Source organism: Rhinoraja longicauda, chromosome 6, assembly GCF_053455715.1.
Source record: "Rhinoraja longicauda isolate Sanriku21f chromosome 6, sRhiLon1.1, whole genome shotgun sequence".
NCBI classification, from domain to species: domain Eukaryota; kingdom Metazoa; phylum Chordata; class Chondrichthyes; order Rajiformes; family Arhynchobatidae; genus Rhinoraja; species Rhinoraja longicauda.
Genome location: NC_135958.1, coordinates 78,276,661 through 78,297,344, shown reverse-complemented (window position 1 = coordinate 78,297,344; position 20,684 = coordinate 78,276,661). Strand labels below are relative to the sequence as shown.

At 51.4% G+C, this 20,684-nt stretch overlaps 1 protein-coding gene across 3 annotated transcripts in view; it reads right to left on the bottom strand.

Moving 5' to 3' along the window:
- Positions 1 to 20,684, bottom strand: part of LOC144594636 (regulator of G-protein signaling 9-like) — a 59,135-nt gene that overhangs the window by 3,814 nt on the left and 34,637 nt on the right. For all 3 annotated transcript variants that reach the window (XM_078401411.1, XM_078401410.1, XM_078401408.1), the window contains 6 exons: positions 19,857 to 19,972; positions 18,550 to 18,637; positions 15,372 to 15,510; positions 14,221 to 14,306; positions 13,181 to 13,307; positions 202 to 701 (listed from right to left, as the gene is read on the bottom strand). In XM_078401411.1, the coding sequence (XP_078257537.1) occupies positions 202 to 701; positions 13,181 to 13,307; positions 14,221 to 14,306; positions 15,372 to 15,510; positions 18,550 to 18,637; positions 19,857 to 19,972 (1,056 nt within the window). The remainder of the gene's footprint in view (positions 1 to 201; positions 702 to 13,180; positions 13,308 to 14,220; positions 14,307 to 15,371; positions 15,511 to 18,549; positions 18,638 to 19,856; positions 19,973 to 20,684) is intronic.

Genomic DNA, 20,684 nt, shown 5'->3' with positions numbered 1-20,684 from the left:
AAATAGGTGCAGGAGTAGACCATTTGCCCCATTCGAGCCAGCACCGCCATTCAATATGATCATGGCTGATCATCCAAAATCAGTTACCCCTTTCCAGCTTTCTCCCCATATCCCTTGATTCCGTTAGCCCTCAGATCCATTCTTTACTCGGCCACTAAACTAAACGGTTAAATGGTGAATGAAGGAACAGCAGTTGCTTACTTGGACACTCGCCTGGGCTTCAGCTGTGGTTGTTCCTCGTCACGGTTCACGGGTTGGACCTTCCCGTTGCTCAGTGTGATGCACCTGGGCGACAGCGTTGCAAAGACTGGCGAGTTGGTGCAACCCCGCTTCAAAAACCTGCTGAAGGACAACGCCATCTTGGATTTCGGAGGGGTCTTGGTTTCCATGGGCGATGGCCTTTGGTGGTAGCTGCCAGCTTGGCACCCGGGCGACAGCCCTGAGCTTTCGGCGGCTGAGGACAACTGATTGGAAGCAGGGGTATTTGGCTTCCACCTTCTGTGCAATGCTGGGTTGGCGCGCACGGCAACACCGATCGGTGAGGAGCGGGCGGCGCTGTTTGGCAACGGGACGTATCTGGGGGAGTAGCGGGAAAGGTCCCCATTGCCCGGGTCAGATGCGAAAGGGCTTGGGAAACAAGGTGAGCTACATAGTCCAGTGTACACTGTCAGGTTGGCAACAGGTGCAGTGAATCTACATATCTGCAAGAGAAAAGACAAGCGAGGTTTAATGCACGGTAGCGCAGCGGTAGAGTTGCTGCTTTACAGCGAATGCAGCGCCGGAGACGCAGGTTCGATCCTGACTACGGGTGCTGCACTGTAAGGAGTTTGTACGTTCTCCCCGTGACCTGCGTGGGTTTTCTCCGAGATCTTCGGTTTCCTCCCACACTCCAAAGACGTACAGGTATGTAGGTTAATTGGCTGGGTAAATGTAAAAATTGTCCCTAGTGGGTGTAGGATAGTGTTAATGTACGGGGATCACTGGGCGGCACGGACTTGGAGGGCCGAAAAGGCCTGTTTCCGGCTGTAGATATATGATATGATATGATATGATATGATATCAGTCAAAAACCGCACGGATTCAGAACGTCAGCAACTTGACTTATTGCCCTTTGATGATAAAACTATGCATCAACAAGGTTTTGAGACAGTAGCAGCCGTTATACATGAGACAACTCTCTGACTGAAAAGGTTTTTCCTCATCTCCGTTCTAAATGGCCTACCCCTTATTCTTAAACTGTGGCCCCTGGTTCTGGACTCCCCCAACATTGGGAACATGTTTCCTGTCTCTAACGTGTCCAACCCCTTAATAATCTTATATGTTTCGATAAGATCCCGTCTCATCCTTCTAAATTCCAGTGTATACAAGCCTAGTCGCTCCAGTTACTCTGGCTTTTTGTAACCTATCTAAGGAAAGCAATCAGCTCCCACATGAGAGGAGGGCCTCAAGCAACAGCTGCTGGTGGATTTGGATCACACTGGATTTTGTGGCCTCCCGCTGTTACTGCTCGGTGAAACCCAGGACAACATTGCTTCGTTTATTGTCACGTGGGCCGAGGTACAGTGAAAAGCTTTTTGTTGCGTGCTAACCAGCCGGCGGAAAGACAGTACATGATTACAATTGAACCATTTACAGTGCAGATATACATGAGAAGGGAATAACGTTTAGTGCAAAGTAAAGCCAGCAAAGTGCGATCAAGGATAGTCCGAAGGTCTCCAATGAGGTAGATAGTAGTTCAGCACTGCTCTCTGGTTGTGGTAGGATGGTTCAGTTGCCTGATCACAGCTGGGGAGAAACTGTCCCTGAATCTGGAGGTGTGCGTTTTCACACTTCTTTACCTTTTGCCCGATGGGAGAGGGGAGAAGAGGGGGTGCTGTATATATATATGATATGATATATGATATGATATGATAACTCGTCCTTGTTTATGCTGCTGGCCTTGCCGAGGCAGCGTGAAGTGTAGATGGAGTCAATGGAAGCAAGGGTGGATTGTGTGATGTAATGTGATGTGTTGTAATGTGATGTAACAGGGCCACTTAACCCCATTCACAGAAACATAGACACATAGCAAATAGGTGCAGGAGAAGGCCATTCGGCCCATTCCACACGGATCTCCCCTGAAGAGAGAGCAAATTTAAAATGCACCAATAGAGTACCAAATATAACTTGGCCATTTCCGTCTGTGTGTGTGGAAAACAAAATCGTGATTCCTGCCTGCAAGACTCGAGTGTGGATTAATGGCTGATCCCTTTCCGCAGGGATAACTCTCCCTGTGACTCCCTGACCCTTTCATCCACCCCTTCCAGTCCCTGGCACCTTTCCCTGAAATCGTCAGAAATGCTCATTCTGCACAAGCTTTTTGAAAAAGTTTTTCCCCTTTAAATCTTTTTCCCTCTCACTTTAAACCTGTGTCTTCTAGTTTTAGACTCCTTAAGACTATGGGGAAAAGACTATGGCCAGCCTGAAGAAGGGTCTCGACCCGAAACGTCACCCATTCCTTCCCTCCAGAGACGCTGCCTGTCCCGCTGAGTTACTCCAGCATTTTGTGTCTATCTTTGGTTTAAACCAGCATCTGCAGTTCCTTCATGTAAAAAACTTTTTCACCCAGAGAGTTGTGTGAATTTGTGGAATTCTCTGCCACAGAGGGCAGTGGAGGCCCATTCACTGGATGAATTTAAAAGTGAGTTAGCTGGAGCTCTAGGGCCTAGCGGATTCAAGGGATACGGGGAGAAGGTGGACACGGGTTACTGATTGTGGATGATCAGCCATGATCACAGTGAATGGTGGTGCTGGCTCGAAGGGCCAAATGGCCTCCTCGTGCACCTATTTTCAATGTTTCAATGTTTCTATGTTTCTATGTACGAACTGATGGATTTTGTGCCTATCTTCCATTTAAACCAGCATCCGCTGTTCCTTCTTACACATGACCATTCACCTTATCTGTGCCACTCTAGGTTTTATCTACCCCTTTAAGATCACCTCTCGGCCTTTAGGGAATAAAGCCTATCTGGTGTCCCTAAAATTATCCACTGAACGGGCCTCTCTGTCGGTAGTTGCCTGTGCCTGTCGTATTGCTTCCAATCTCTCTTTATCCAAGCCTCAATATCCTTCCAGGTTGAGAGTACTTGCTACCCACCTTTCACCCTGGCAGGTACATGTTGGCGGCACGGTGGCGCAGCGGTAGAACTGCTGCCCTACAGCGCCAGAGACCTGGGCTCGATCCAGACCACGGGTGCTGTCTGTACGGAGTTTGTACGTTCTCCCCGTGACCACATGGGTTTTCTCCGGTTGCTCCGGTTTCCTCCCACGCTCCAAAGACGTGCAGGTTTGTAGGTTAATTGGCTTCTGTAAATTGTCCCTATGCGTGGGATAGAAGTGACATACGGGTGGTCGGTGGCCGGGCTCGTTGGGCCGAAGGGCCTGTTTCCGCTCCGTATCCCTAAACTAAACGCTTGCTATTCCCCTTTTGAGCGCTTCCTCATCTGCAGTTGTGGACGTACCTGCCAGTGGATGCTCCCAATCTAACCCAGCCAGGTCCCCTTCCGTGGACGCATGGCCATCCAAGCTTGGGCCGATCTCTCCTTTCACCAGCAGCAACTTTTTGACCACTGTTCCCTTCACCACGGGGGGAGGTTCAGAATACGGTGACAGGGCAGGCGGTGTTTAGTCCAAGCCAGTGCCAGATGTTGCACTTTAGCAGGTCGAATGTGAGGGGAATGTTTACAGCTAATGTCTAAACGCTTTACAGCAGTGATATACAGAGGAATGAATGTGGCATATGAATGTATATATGTATGTATGTAAGTATATGTTTGTGTATGTGTACATACATATATATATATATATATATATATATATATGTAGATGAGATAAAGTTTGTGAATTAATTGAAGAGTAATGGAGAAGGGGTAGAGAGTCTAAAACTAGAAGCCACAGGTTTAAAGTGAGAGGGAGCGTGGATTTGCAGGTTCTCCCTGATGATCGTGTGGGTTTTCCCAGGTGCTCCGGGTTTCTTCCCACATCCCAAAGGCGAGCAGGTTGATGGATTAATTGGCCGCTGTAGATTAGCTCGAGCACGTGGGTGGGTGAGAGAATCTGCAGCAGCCGTTAGACAATTGTTATTTGTTAACGGGTCAAAGACAAATCAGCAAGGGAATGGGATTAGTTTTATTTATTTTTAGTTTGGTTTAAGGTACAGCGCAGAAACAGGCCCTTCGGCCCTCAGAGACCGCGCTGACCACCGATCCACGCACGCTAACACTATCTTATGCACACTAGGGGCAATTTACAATTTTTGCCAAGCCAATTAGCCTACATCCTTGCACACCTTTGGAGTGTGGGAGGAAACCGGAGCACCCGGAGAAAACCCACAGGGAGGGCGTACGAACTCCGTACAGACAGCACCCGTAGTCGGGATCGAACCCGGGTCTCCGCCACCGTGCCGCCCCTTCTCCAGATGTTTAATTTAGAGATACAGCGCGGAAACAGGCCCTTCTGCCCACCGGGTCCGCGCCGACCAGCGATCCCCGCACACTAACACCATCCTACACACTCGGGACAATTTTTACATTTACCAAAGCCAATTAACCTACAAACCTGCACGTCTTTGGAGTGTGGGAGGAAACCGGAGATCTCGCAGAAAACCCACGCAGACCACGGGGAGAACGTGCAAACTCGTTACAGACAGCACCCGTACTCAGGATCGAACCCAGGTCTCTGGCGTCGTGAGGCAGCAGCTCTACCGCTGCACCAGTCCCTTCCGCAAATATTATATTCCGTGAACTTCTAAAAGCAAACAGGAAGTTCTTCAGAAGTCCCAAAGGATTTTTCCCTTTTTATTTTTCCTTAAGACTGAGAAAGATGCCGAGAGAAAGAAGGGATTGGCAGGATCAGTCTGAGGGCCAGCAGACTGATGGGATTCAATGGGCCGAGCGGCATCTTTCTTCTTCTTGAGAAAAACTAAAGAGGAAAGAAAATCCTTTGCTACCTCTGAAGAACTTGCTGTTTGTTTATCAGATGTTCGCAGAATATAATTTCTGCAGAATTTATTTAGTTTAGTTTAGAGATACAAGGCGGAAACAGGCCCTTTCGGCCCACCGGGTCCGCGCCGACCAGCGATCCCCGCACATTAACACTATCCTACACACACTCGGGACAATTTTTACATTTACCAAGCCAATTAACCTACCAACCTGCGCGTCCTTGGAGTGTGGGAGGAAACTGCAGATCTCGGAGGAAACCCACGCGGGTGACGGGGAGAACGTACAAACTCCGTACAGACAGCACCAGTGGTTGGGATCGAACCCGGGTCTCCGTCGCTGCATTCGCTGTAAGGCAGCAACTCTACCGCTGCGCCACCGTGACCGCTCAAACTGCCCTGTTGAAGGATGTAGGAAATGGGTCGCAAGGACCAAAGACCAACTGTGTGCTGAAACATCGGGGACATTGAATGGAATGGTTCAGCCACACCTCCCATGGTCGCTGGGGGCTGGCTGGAGTTTAGAGGAATGAGGGGCCTGTTCAGAGCAGATGTGGAGAGGATGTTTCCACTGGTGGGAGAGTCTAGGACCAGAGATCAAAGCCTCAGAATCAAAGGACGTTCATTTAGGAAGGAGATGAGGAGGAACTTATTTTCATCTCCGTCTTTGAACTTTTCATCTCCAACTGCCGTCGTGACATTAACCGCCTCAAATTCTCCACTCCCCTGACTAACTCTAACCTCTCCCCTCCTGAACATGCAGCCCTCCACTCACTCCGCAACAACCCGGACTTAATCAGTAAACCCGCTGACAAGGGAGGGGCTGTGGTAGTCTGGCGTGCTGACCTCTACCGGACCGAGGCCAGACGACAACTCTCAGACACCTCTTCCTACCTATCCCTGGACCATGACCCCACCGATAAACACCAGACCTTTATCATTAGCACCATCACCGACCTCACCATTTCCGGCGATCTACCCCCCAGTGCCTCCAATCTCATAGTTCCCCAGCCCCGCACGGCCCGATTCTACCTCCTACCCAAAATCCATAAACAGAACCGTCCCGGCAGACCCATTGTCTCTGCCTGCTCATGTCCCACCGAACTTATCTCTACCTACCTCGACTCCATCCTATCCCCCCTGGTTAAATCCCTCCCCACCTACGTCCAAGACACCTCACACGCTCTCCATCTCCTGGATAACTTCCGGTTCCCAGGCCCCCACTCCTTCATCTTCACCATGGATGTCCAATCACTCTACACTTCCATCCCCCACAAGGATGGTCTCGAAGCCCTCCGTTTCTTCCTCGACCGTAGAACCAGCCAATCCCCATCGACCAACACTCTCCTCCGCCTAGCAGAGCTGGTTCTTACCCTCAACAACTTCTCTTTTGACTCCTCCCACTTCCTCCAAACCAGAGGCGTAGCTATGGGCACTCGCATGGGCCCTAGCTACGCCTGCCTCTTTGTCGGGTACGTCGAACAATCCCTGTTCCGGGCGTACACAGGCCCCATCCCCGAACTCTACCTCCGCTACATTGACGACTGCATTGGTGCTACCTCTTGCACCCATGCAGAACTCACTGACTTCATACACTTCACTTCCAATTTCCATCCTGCCCTTAAATATACCTGGACTATCTCCGGCATCTCCCTCCCGTTTCTGGACCTCACCATCTCCATCACAGGAGACAGACTAGTGACGGACATTTACTACAAACCCACTGACTCGCACAGCTATCTGGACTACACTTCTTCCCACCCGGTCCCATGCAAAAAGTCTATCCCCTACTCCCAATTCCTCCGTCTGCGACGCATCTGCGCCCAGGATGAGGTGTTTCACACTAGGGCTTCCGAGATGTCCTCATTCTTCAGGAAACGGGGCTTCCCCTCCTCCATTATAGATGAGGCTCTCACTAGGGTCTCTTCTACATCCCGCAGCTCTGCTCTTGCTCCCCCTCCCCCACTCGCAACAAGGACAGAATCCCCCTCGTTCTCACCTTCCACCCCACCAGCCAGCGGATCCAACAAATCTTCCGCCAACATTTCCGTCACCTACAACGGGACCCCACCACTGGCCATATCTTCCCATCCCCTCCCCTCTCTGCGTTCCGCAGAGACCATTCTCTCCATAACTCCCTGGTCCACTCGTCCCTTCCTACCCAAACAACCCCATCCCCGGCCACTTCCCCCTGCAACCGCACGAGATGCAACACCTGTCCCTTTACCTCCCCCCTCAACTCCATCCAAGGACCCAAACAGTCTTTCCAGGTGAGACAAAGGTTTACCTGCACCTCCTCCAACCTCATCTATTGCATCCGCTGCTCTAGATGTCAACTTATTTACATCGGCGAAACCAAGCGCAGGCTCGACGATCGCTTCGCTCAACACCTGCGCTCGGTCCGCATTGGCCAAACTGATCTCCCGGTGGCCGAGTACTTCAACTCCCCCTCCCATTCCCAGTCTGACCTTTCTGTCATGGGCCTCCTCCAGTGCCATAGTGAGCCCACCGGAAATTGGAGGAACAGCACCTCATATTTCGCCTGGGCAGCTTGCAGCCCAGTGGTATGAACATCGACTTCTCCAACTTTAGATAGTTCCTCTGTCCCTCTCTTCCCCTCCTCCTTCCCTGATCTCCCTCTATCTTCCTTTGTCCCGCCCCCCTGACATCAGTCTGAAGAAGGGTCTCGACCCGAAACGTCACCCATTCCTTCTCTCCTGAGATGCTGCCTGACCTGCTGAGTTACTCCAGCATTTTGTGAATAAATACCTTTGATTTGTACCAGCATCTGCAGTTATTTTCTTATAGGAACTTCTTTAGTTAGAGGGCAGTGAATCTGTGGAATTCTTTGCCACAGGAGGCTATGGAGGCAAAGTCAGTGGATATATTTAAGGCAGAGATAGACAGATTCTTGATTAGTACGGGTGTCAGAGGTTATGGGGAGAAGGCAGGAGAATGGGGTTGGGAGGGAGAGATAGATCAGCCATGATTGAATGGCGGAGTAGACTTGATGGGCCGAATGGCCTAATTCTGCTCCTATCACTTATGACCTCATGACCATGGTGATCAAGTTACTCCACACATCAACTAACAAGGTGCTTGTTACTCAGGCCCCAATAACAAGCTGCCTCTACAGTGGGAGGTTTGTTACGGTGGTGAACTGTTGGACATTCTGAGGGTGGGCCGAGACAAGCAGTGGGAGGATGCGTGCAGGGAACGGTGTGAGGTTCAAGCCCCAACCTGTCATCCATTCGTAATGCAGACGCTCGATGAGTTTGACGGTGACCATGACCTGATGTGTGAATAGGGTTGCCAACTTTCTCACTCCCAAATAAGGCACAAAAGGTGACATCACTGCCCCGCGCCCCACATGACCTCACCCAGCCAGCGGCCACATGCTTCCGCTCCACCAATGGCGGCCGCCCGAGCCGGGAGGCGGGTTGCTACACAACCTCCGTTAGGTGGCACCTGGGCCTCCACTGTGCGGGCCTACAGCGGCCCCCGGGCCTACTGTGTCCGTGACTACAGCGGCCTCTGGGCCTACGGTATCCGTGCCTACAGCGTCCCCCCTGGGCCTACACTGTCCGGACCTACAGTGTCCGGGCCTACAGCGTCCCCCACGCCTAATACGGGACAAGGGCGGTCCTAATATGGGACAGTTGGCAACCCTATGTGTGAAGGATGCATGAGAACGAGGACACAACTGGAGATTTACATTGGCAACACACAACACCACATCCGGAGAGAGCCCGGCGCTCGGCACGAGATGGCAACATGCAACCAGATGCAACAGAAAGACACCAAGCAGATGTGCAATGACTGACACCACTTTATTCATTAAATGAACAGTAGCTGGAGAGAGTGACCAAGCACACTGGCTGAGAACCCACCGACCACCTCACAGGACGACGGCTTGGTGGCATTTCCGTCTTCGAACACATAAGATGTACAGCCTGTGCGATGTGAAGTGACCATGGCAGCGTTTGTCCGCATTGGGCCTGTACTCGCTGGAGTTCAGAAGAATGAGGGGGGACCTCATTGAAATGTACAGAATAGTGAAAGGCTTGGACAGAGTGGATGTGGAGAGGATGTTTCCGCTGGTGGGAGAGTCTAGGACTAGAGGTCATAGCCTCAGAATTAAAGGACGTTCTTTTAGGAAGGAGATGAGGAGGAATTTCTTTAGTCAGAGGGCGATGAATCTGTAAAATTCTTTGCCACAGAAGGCTGTGGAGGTAGGGGTGCCAACCATAGCACTCCCAAATACGGGACAAGGTGACGTCACCGCCCCGCGCCCCGCATGACCTCACCCAGCCAGCGGCCATGTGCTTGCGCTCCACCAATGGCGGCCGCCCGGGCCGAGAGGCGGGTTGCTATGCAACCTCCGGCAGGCGGTGCCCAGGCCTCCGGGCCTACACTGTTCTGACCTCCGGAAGGTAGGCACAGATTTTAAACAGCATCTGCAGTTTTTTTCCTACTTACAGAGTCCGGGCCTAATACGGGACAAGGGCGGTCCCGTACGGGACAAACCAATTTAGCCCAAAATACGGGATGTCCCGGCTAATACGGGACAGTTGGCAACCGTACAGACGCTATAATGAGCGGCCGGCTGTACCGTTGAAAAAGGTTTGAGATGGGAGAGCTGGAGATGATGTTTCCAGAACCAAGGTGGCAAATTCCACCCCCCCCCCCCCCCCCCATTAGAGGCATAGAGTGGTACAGTGTGGAAACAGGCCCTTCGGCCCAACTTGCCCACACCGGCCAACATGTCCCAGCTACACTAGTCCCACCTGCCCGCATTTGGTCCCTATCGCTCCAAATCTGTCCTATCCATGTACCTGTCTAACTGTTTCTTAAACGTTGGGATGGTCCCAGCCTCAACTACCTCCTCACACCCACCACCCTCTGTGTGGAAATGCAGTCCCTGCACTCCTCTGCGTCCGGCTTCACTGCAGTCAGCCCTGGAGCCATGTGAAGTGGGACGCAGTTGCATCTCACAGCCCCGAGTCAGCAGCGCACTCACGGAAAGCAAGCTGCACCTTCGCAAAGGTGCCAGTGCTCAACATCAGTGCCCAACAGTCCTGACCTACTACCTTCCTCATTGGTGACCCTCGGACTATCCTTGATCGGACTTTGCTGGCTTTGCTTTGCACAAAAACGCTATCCCCTTATCATGTATCTATACACTGTAATTAGAACATAGAAACATAGAAAATAGGTGCAGGAGTAGGCCATTCGGCCCTTCGAGCCAGCACCACCATTTAATATGATCATGGCTGATCATCCGGAATCAGTACCCCGTTCCTGCTTTTTCCCCATATCCCTTGATTCCGTTAGCCCTAAGAGTTACATCTAACTCTCTCTCGAAAATACCCAGTGAATTGGCCTCCACTGCCTTCTGTGGCAGAGACTTCCACAGATTCACAACTCTCTGGGTGAAAAGGTTTTGCCTCATCTCAGTGCTAAATGGCCGACCCCTTATTCATAAACTGTGAGCACTGGTTCTGGACTTCCCCAACACTGGGAACATTTTTCCTGCATCTAGCCTATCCAATCCCTTAAAAAATATATATGTTTCTGTAAGATCCCCTCTCATCCTTCTAAATTCCAGTGAATATAAGCCCGGTCGACCCATTCTTTGGCTCAGTTGTAATCATATATTGTCTTTCTGCTGATTGGATAGCATGTAACAAAAGCTTTTCACTGTACCTCAGCACGTGACAAACTAAACAGGACCGAACTGAACTGAACTAACATCTTCCTTAAACTTTAGAAATAATAATGGCAAGAACACATTTCAACATCGGACACTGCAGGTGAACTGCTGGAGCGTGTTGTGCCTGCAGTTTGTTCCCTGAATCCACAATTACTCCACTGTAGATAGACACAAAAAGCTAGAGTAACTCAGCGGGACAGGCAGCATCTCTGGAGAGAAGGCATGGGTCAAGAAAACATCTTCAGACCCGAAACGTCACCCATTCCTTCTCTCCAGAGATGCTGCCTGTCCCGCTGAGTTTCTCCAGCTTTTTGTGTCTATCTTCAGTTTAAACCAACATCTGCAGTTCCTTCCTACACATTACTCCTCTGTACCTGGCCCCACACAACGAGCCCTGCTGCCTGTGGAATTATCTGTGGAATTTTATACCTCAGAAGGCAATGGAGGCCGATTCTCTGGATGCTTTCAAGCGAGTGTTAGATAGACCTCTTAAAGATAGCAGAGTCAAGGGATATGGGGAGAAGGCAGGAATGGGGTACTGATTGTGGATGATCAGCCATGATCACAGTAAATGGCAGTGCTGGCTCGAAGGGCCGAATGGCCTACTCCTGCACCTATTGTCTATTGCCTATTGCCTGCGTATTTTATATATAATTCTCTAATTACTTGTGCGCCTTATATATCAATCCCCGACTACCTGAGTGTTACCTTATAAATTCTCCCCGTCTCCCTGTATATATTTCACTTTATTATATAGTTCCCAAACTACCTCGGTGTTACCTGATATTATGCTGCTGAACTACCTGTGAGTTGCCTTATTAATAGCTCCCTAACTAACTGTGTGTGATTCTACATGTGGCTTCCCCACTGTGTGTAACTGTGTTCAGCTTCCTAGCACCCATATTAAATAAAGTCCCTTAATTATCCATGTGTCACTGTATATATATATATATAATATATATAATATCTATAAAACTACCTCTGTCACCTCATATCGGTACAAAATGCTGGAGTATCTCAGCGGGACAGGCAGCATCTGTGGAGAGAAGGAATGGGTGACGTTTCGGGTCGGGACCCTTCTTCAGACTCGACAGGGGAAATGGAAACGAGAGATATAGGCGGCGATGTGGAGAGATAAAGAACAATGAATGAAAGATATGCAAAAAAAGTAAACGATGATAAAGGAAACAGGCCATTGTTGGGTGGTTGTTGGGTGAAAACGAGAAGCTGGTGTGACTTGGGTGGGGGAGGGATGGAGAGAGAGGGAATGCCGGGGCTACTTGAAGTTAGAGAAATCAATATTCATACCACTGGGTATGAGACAGTGTGTCACCTCGTACACCGCTCCTAAACAACCCGTGTCACACTGTAAATAACACCCTGGCTACCTCAATATCAGTTTATTACAGTCACGTACGATTATATTAATGGATTCCACAGATGGCAGATGTGTTTTCGAACTTGCCTGTACCTGATTCCTATGTGTACACTGCGCATCTTGCTAGGCCAAACTAAGATTTGATTCTGGGTTCAGTGGGCTTTACATCGATTGTAACGGTCATCCACCTCCGCTCTGCGCGCACAAGAGTGCCCCAATCTCACTGAAAACAGACACCAGAGACTGCAGATGCCACAATCCCGAGCTAAAAACACACTAAACAACTCACTGGAGTAACACAGGGGGGCAGGCAGCGTCCCTCTTAGAGTCATAGAGTGGCACAGCATGGAACAGGCATGGAACAGCCCAACTTGCTCACACCGGCCAACATGTCTCATCTACACTAGTCCCACCTGCCCGCCATATCCTCCAAACCTGTCCTATCCATTAACCTGTCCAACTGCTTCTTAAACGTTGGGATAATCCCAGCCTCGACTACCTCCTCTGGCAGCTTGTTCCATACACCCACCACCCTCTTTGTGGAAAATGTTACCCCTCAGATTCCTATTAAATCTTTTCCCCCTCACCTTAAACCTATAGTTTCTTCTTCTCCAGTTTTCCAATCAATCCATAGAAACATAGAAAATAGGTGCAGGAGGGGGCCATTCGGCCCTTCGAGCCACCACCGCCATTCATCGTGATCATGGCTGATCATCCACAATCAGTAACCCGTGCCTGCCTTCTCCCCATATCCCTTGATTCCACTAGCCCCTAGAGCTCTCTCTAACTCTCTCTTTAATCCATCCAGTGATTTGGCCTCCACTGCCCTCTGTGGAGGGTTTCCTTTTTCATCGTTACTTATCTTTCAATCCGAAACGTCGCCTGTCCATTCCCTCCAGAGATGCTGCCTGACTCGCCGAGTTCCTCCGGCACTTTGTGCGTTGCTCGCCCTGAAAAGACTGGATGTAATTGTTGACTACTCCCCGCCCCCCCCGCGCTCCGCAGTTGGAGAGCGCCCGCCGGCCCAGCCCGGCCAGCCTGGTGCAGCTGGGGGTGGCTACTGTGCCTCAGGTTTGAGGGGCTCCTGCCTACGTTCTAATTTGCTCATCACCTGCGTGATGTCGGCCACCTTGGAGGCCCCGGCGGTGGCGGCGGCGGCCCTGGCCTCCTCCTCGAGCTGCCGCAGGATCACAGGGCTGGGGCTCGAGCGTCTCGGCCGCCGCATGAAGGGGAAGTGGCTGCAAAAAGACAAAGGGCACGCTGAGAGGCCGAGAGGATGCCGTGCAACCCGCGGAGCCCAGGCAAGGCCTGGCCATCAATCCCACCGACGTCAGACCCCCCCCCCCCATCCCCTTCCACACCACTACCCCCAACCCCCAACGAGCCTCTGCTCAGGAAATCCACCCCCAATCTGATGCAAAGCACGATCCCAAATCAGACACTGGAGTAACTCAGCGGGTCAGGCAGCGTCTCTGGAGAACATGGACACAGAGTGCTGGAGTAACTCAGCGGGTCAGGCAGCGTCTCTGGAGAACATGGACACAGAGTGCTGGAGTAACTCAGCGGGTCAGGCAGCGTCTCTGGAGAACATGGACACAGAGTGCTGGAGTAACTCAGCGGGTCAGGCAGCGTCTCTGGAGAACATGGACACAGAGTGCTGGAGTAACTCAGCGGGTCAGGCAGCGTCTCTGGAGAACATGGACACAGAGTGCTGGTGTAACTCAGCGGGTCAGGCAGCGTCTCTGGAGAACATGGACACAGAGTGCTGGAGTAACTCAGCGGGTCAGGCAGCGTCTCTGGAGAACATGGACACAGAGTGCTGGAGTAACTCAGTGTATCAGCCGTGACATCCTGTATTTTGGGCTAAATTGGTTTGTCCCCTACGGGACTGCCCTTGTCCCGTGTTAGGCCCGGGACAGCTTAGGCTAACGGAGTGTGTTCGCCTAGCGGACGTTGCATACCAACCCGCCTCCCGACCCGGGCGGCCGCCATTGGTGGAGCGGGAGCATGTGGCCGCTGGCTGGGTGAGGTCACGTGGGGCGCGGGGCGGTGACGTCGCCTTGTCCCGTATTTGGGAGTGAGATAGTTGGCAACCCCTGGCCCTCACCTCTCCCCGACCAACTGAAGAGAGGAGGCCAATGCAACACTGACCTCTTTTGCTTCGTCTCTTCGGGAACCAGTGCCGCATTTTGCATCTCCTTGTAAATGGGGGATCTCAAGAAACGTGGGTACGAGTCCTGCCGGGGTGATCAAGAAAGAGGGGTGGTGGTGAGAAACAAGGAATGGACGCTTGCCAAAGCTGGGGCCGGGATTAGGAGTTTTATTCCAGCGTCCCAGGCAAAGTCACCGTCAACCTCCTCCCAACTAACAACGATCTGTTCGACATTGTCCTTGAACTCCATTCCCCTTGTCCTGTTTTCACACCTTACACTTCCTTATCTATGCAACGCACACTCCCCTGACATCAGTCTGAAGAACGGTCTCGAGCCGAAACGTCACCCATTCTATCTCCCCAGAGATGCTGCCCGTCCCGCTGAGTTACTCCAGCACTTTGTGTCTACCTTCGATTCCTTCCTTTCCATTAACTGTCCTTCCCTGAATGCCCTCAAGGGGGTGATGCTGAGCCAAACAAATGACTTGCTGCAATAGGGAAGAACTGCACATAGACACAAAATGCTGGAGTAACTCAGTGGGACAGGCAGCATCTCTGCGGATGGGTGACGTTTCGGGTCGAGACCCTTTGAGAACATCACCCATTCCTTCTCTCCAGAGATGCTGCCCGTCCCGCTGAGTTACTCCAGCTTTTTGTGTCTATCTTCGGTTTAAACCATCACCTGCTTTTTCTTTCCCCCACAGGAACTGCAGATGCTGGTTTATACCATAAATAGACAAAAGGTTGCTGGAGCAACTCTGCGGGCCAGGCAGCATCTCTGGAGAATATAGCTGGATGATGTTTCAGATCGGGACTGGATCATTTCAGAGAGGAATTAAACGTCAGGCACACTTTAGACACAGTTAGACAGGTACATGGACAGGACAGGTTTGGAGGGATACGGACCAAGCCCAGGCATTTGGTGTCCATCTTCGGTGTAAACCAGTATCTACAGCTCCTTCCGACTAGCTATTAACTTTTGTTTCCCGGTCCATTAGCCTTGCCACGTTACTCCCAAGTTTAGTGTGTGAGGAGGAAACAAAAATGACACTGATCCCACACTCTCCTTGCCCAAACCAGGCACTGAAGGACAATGAGTGAAGGTGGGACTGGGTGGGACTGAAAGGCAGTAAAAACAGCACAGGATGACCTTTTTCATCAGCATGTAGATGTGGTTCTGGGCAGCGTCGAGCACGTAGCGATGTGGGTGCTGCAGACCCTTCACGGTGATCTCCATCGTCCGCCCATCGATATTGATCCAACGCCGTGCTCCCTGGATCAGGAAGGTCCTGGATTCAATGTGGAGAGGAAGAGGGGTCAGTCAGACTAGTGGAACTCCAAAAGCCGCACGAGGTTCGACAGTCCCGACCCGGGGTAGATCTCCCGGCACATGGGGGCTCTGAGATCCCTCCCCTCCCCCAGAGGCAGGAGCTGGATCGCCCCGACCAGGAAGGCACCCCGCCGGCCACGGGCGTCAAGATCGTCCCCTCAACGGAAGGTTCGAGGCCCCCGACCGCTGGGGGACAAAGAAGGGGAGAGATTGGACTTTTGTTTCGCCTTCCACCACAGTGGGGAATGTGGAGGAGTCACTGTGGTGGATGTTCATGTTAAAATGTATTTTGTGTGTCCTGTTGCTTTTTATTGTTATGAGTGTATGGCAAACGAAGTTCCTCATATGTTGCAAAACATACTTGGCTAATAAAGTACGATTGTAATTGTGATTAAAAGGCGGCTGATCAACCCTGACAACCACTTGCCAAAAACATACCATGGAAAAACAACTTGGGCCTTATGGATTTCGTTGAGGGTAGGGAACTCAAATGACTAATTTATTCTGCAGGCACACAAGCCCTGATTGAACATCCTACAACTTTGTTTAGTTTAGTGATACAGCAAAGGAACAGGCCCTGAATTCACCATGCCAACCATCGGTCACCAAATTCACACTAGTTCTATGTTATCCCAGTTTCTCATCCACTCCTGACATGCCAGAGTGAATTTACAGAGGCCAATTAACCTGCCAAACCAGCAAGTCTTTGGATTGACACAAAAAGCTGGAGTAACTCAGCGGGACAGGCAGCATCTGTGGAGAGAAGGAATGGGTGACGTTTCGGGGTCGAGACCCTTCTTCAGGGACACCCGCCCCCTCCCCTGACATCAGTCTGAAGAAGGGTCTCCGAAACGTCACCCATTCCTTCTCTCCAGAGATGCTGCCTGTCCCGCTGAGTTACTCCAGCTCTTTGTGCCTGTCTTCGGTACAAACCAGCGTCTGCAGTTCCACCCGACAGCAGGTCTTTGGGATGTGGGATTAAACCCGGTCAAAGAGGGAGATCCTGCAAACTCCACACAGACAGCGCCCGAGGTCAGGATCCATCCTGGGTTGCTGGAGCAGTGAGACAGCTGATCGACTGGGTCCACCACCGTACCGCCCATCCGTAGATCCACGTCCTTTTCCTCGCATAACTGAGGCCTGTGATCCTTCCCACAGCCCCCAACCAAACAATATCTCTGCAATCCTCCCACCCTGACCTTTAGTTCAGTTTAGTTTAGAGATACAGCGCGGAAACAGGCCCCTCGGCCCACCGGGTCCGCACCGACCAGCGATCCCCGCACATTAACACTATCCTACGTCCACCCACTAGGGACAATTTTTACATTTATACCAACAAAAATTAACCTACAAACCTGTACGTCTTTGGAGTGTGGGAGGAAACCGAAGATCTCGGAGTAAACCCACGCAGGTCACGGGGAGAATGTACAAACTCCGTACAGACGGCGCCCATAGTCGGGATCGAACCCGGGTCTCTGGCGCTGCATTCGCTGTAAGGCAGCAACTCTACCACTGCGCCACCGTGACCGCCCTCTTGTCCAACCTGCACTTCATCGCCCCGCCATTTGTTCCGCTGCACCTTCAGTTAACCCTGGAACATCCCAACCGCAACCACGGCCCCCTCCTTCCCCCTTCCCCACAACGCAACTCCCACCAAACCCTTGGCCGTCAAAGGGTACGATACGATAGGACTTTATTTATCCCAGGAGGGAAATTGATCTGCCAATAGTCAACAAAAACACAACAAAAACACAAAATATATGAAACATGAAGCTAAAGTGACGAGTGGAATGGATTGGGGCATGTGCAAAGATTGGGGGGGGGGGGGGGAGGGGTGGAGTCAGTCTACCCCACGACAGAAGGGGGAGGAGTTGTACAGTTTGATCGCCACAGGGAAGAAGGATCTCCTGTGGCGTTCTGTGCTGCATCTTGGTGGGACCAGTCTGTTGCTGAAGGTGCTCCTCAGGTTGACCGGTGTGTCACGGAGGGGGTGAGTTGTATTGTCCGGGACGCTCCACAGTTTGAGGAGCGCCCTCCCCTCCAAGACCACCTTCCACCCCTCTCCATCGGGGACCTGAGGTGGAGGGTATTGCACCGAGGAGTCCCCTGCAACCTGTTCCTCGCGCGGTTCACAGACTCGCCAGCCGCCTGCCACTTTTGCAGTTTGGATGAGTCTGTGTACCACGTGTACATGGAGTGTGTGAGGTTGCAGCCCTTGTTCCAATATCTAAAGGGGCTGCTCCTTGCTTTTTGGCTGCACTTTTCACCCACCATCCTCATCTTTGGACACCCTGTGTGTAGGGGAGAGGGTAGGGCCGAAGATGTCCTGGTTGGGTTGCCCCTGGGCCTGGCCAAGCTGGCCATCCGCGACTCACGGCGCCAGGCGGAAGAGGGCCCTGCCCGAGCCAGCTGCCTGCCCCTTTTCCGGGGTTACATCCGTGCCCGGGTGGTGTTGGAGAGGGGCTACGCGCTGTCCACGGGCACCCTGGGGGATTTCCGGGACCGCTGGGCACCGCGGGGGATTGGATGTATCCTGGATGGGGATTGTAATATAATTGTATAATAGTTTCAATTGGTATATTTGTTTGTATAGTATTCTGCTGGTGGGTTCTGTTTTGGTTTTATTGTATTGTATATATTATTTTAATATTTGAATAAATATTTTTGATTAAAAAAAAAAAAGACCACCTCCCATGAATCCAACTCCGCCCCCAGGACGGAGCCGGCCTTCCCGATGAGTTTGTTGATCCTGTTGGCTTCCGCAGCCTTCGCCCTGCTGCCCCAGCAGCCAAGAAGATGGCACTGGCTACCACCGATTGGTAGAACATCTGCAGCATCTCACTGCAGATGTTGAAGGAGCGGAGCCTTCTCAAAAGGTACAGGCGGTTCTCTCCCCAGCAAACTTTGGTTGGTGTTTTTTTTAATACGGGTCGAATTGGGACATCCAGCTAATCAGAGGCACCATCTATAGTGTTAAGGATGCATCACACCAACTTACTTGTAAACCTCCTCTGCTCTCTCCTTGACCTTCGACTGTTCTCCATATTTTAATTCTTCACAAGCTTTCCAGAAAGCCAGGTTTTCCACTACGAGGTAAAAAGACCATCAGTTCACTGCTGCACGCGGTCGGGAGGTCACGTTGCAGTTGTATAAGACGTTGGTGAGACCGCGTTTAGAATACTGTGTTCGGTTCTGGCACCATGTTATCGGAAAGATACTGTCAAACTTGAAAGGGTTCAGAGAAAATTTACGAGGATGTTGCCAGGACTAGAGGGTGTGAGCTATCGGAAGAGGTTGAGTAGGCTGGGTCTCTATTCCTTGGAGCGCAGGAGGATGAGGGGGTGATCTTATTGAGGTGTATAAAATCTTGAGAGGAATAGATCGCGTAGATGCACAGAATCTCTCGCCCAGAGTAGGGGAATCTTGAATAGATTCAAGGTGCAGGGGAAAAGATTTAACAGGAATCTGAGGGGTAACTTTTCCACACAGAGGGTGGTGGGTGTATGGAACAAGCTGCCAGCGGAGGTAGTTGAGGCTGGGACTATCCCAATGTTTAAGAAACAGTTAGACAGGTACATGGATAGGACAGGTTTGGAGGGATATGGACCAAACGCAGGCAGGTGGGACTAGTGTAGCTGGGACAGCATGTTAGTCGGTGTGGGCAAGTTGGGCCGAAGGGCCTGTTTCCAACCTGTTTCATTCTATGACTCTATATCATAACAAATTAGCAGCTCAGACAAAATCAGTAGTTTGGTAAATAGAAATTTGTCCTCACAGAAGTCAGGAGATTTGAGATACTTGCTGTCCACAAGGTGTGATCTTTAAACTCCATGGTTTAGGCTTTTGTGGCCCGTATGGCGGCATTGGTCAATTCAGAGAGGTCCCGTAAAGAAGCACAGAGCAGAGCCAGGCCATTCAGCCCATCGCTGCACCACCTGTTCTATCACAGTCTCCAAAGGCACTCCACCAGTCCACACTTCAAGCCACACATTAGTCGTCCCGCATCCTACAGCCTCGCCCTCCTACAGATATCTGGGCTGGCTGCACAGATAACTGTAGTCAGGGGGTGGTGAATCTGTGGAATCCATCGCCACAGAAGACCGTGGGGGCCAAGTCAATGGACATTTTTAAGGCCGAGGTAGATAGATTATTGATTAGTATGGGTGTCAGAGGTTATGGGGAGAAGGCAGGAGAATGGGGTTAAGAAGGAGAGATAGGTCAGCTATGATTGAATGGGGGAGTAGACTCGATGGGCCGAATGGCATCATTCTGCTCCTGTCACCTGTGAGCTTAGGACACACATACCACTGAATTCCTTCTTCAGGAAGAGCTCGAAGTTCAGGCATCCCATGGGATCTCTCATCAGCTCGACAAAGCTGAACATCCAGCGTTCCACCCGCAGCTTGGTGGGGTTGTCCACCCTGCAGTGACCAAGGACAGGCTGGTGATCAGGCTGCAGAGCATGGCACTTGCCTCTGGGCCAGAGGCCCCATCCCTAGCTGACCTCAAACTAAAGGAAGGCGAGGCCAAGCGCAGGCTGGGCGATCGCTTCGCTGAACACCTCCGCCCAGTCCGCCTAAACCTACCCGATCTCCCGGTTCCTCAACACTTTAACTCCCTCTCCCATTCCCACACTGACCTCTCTGTCCTGGGCCTCCTCCTTTGTTAGAGTGAGGCCCAGCGCAAATTGGAGGAACAGCACCTCATATTTCACTTGGGCAGCTTACATCCCAGCGGTATCAACATTGACTTCTCTAACTTCAAGTAACCCTTGCTTTCCCTCTCTCTCCATCCCTCCCCCCTTTCCTGTTTTCCGACCAGTCTGACTGTCTCCGCCTGTATTTTATCTCTGTTTGCTTTGTTGTTACTTGCTCCCAGCTAACAACGATCTCTTCTACATTGTCCTTGATCTCCATTTCCTTTGTCCTGTTTTCACACCTTGCACGTCCTTATCTATGTATCTCCCTCTTCCCTGACGTCAGTCTGAGGAAGGGTCTCGACCCGAAACGTCACCCACTCCTTCTCTCCGGAGAGTTACTCCAGCATTGTGGGTCGATCTAAACCCCGGGCACTTTCCCCTGCAACCGCACGAGGTGCAACACCTGTCCCTTTACCTCCCCCTCAACTCCATCC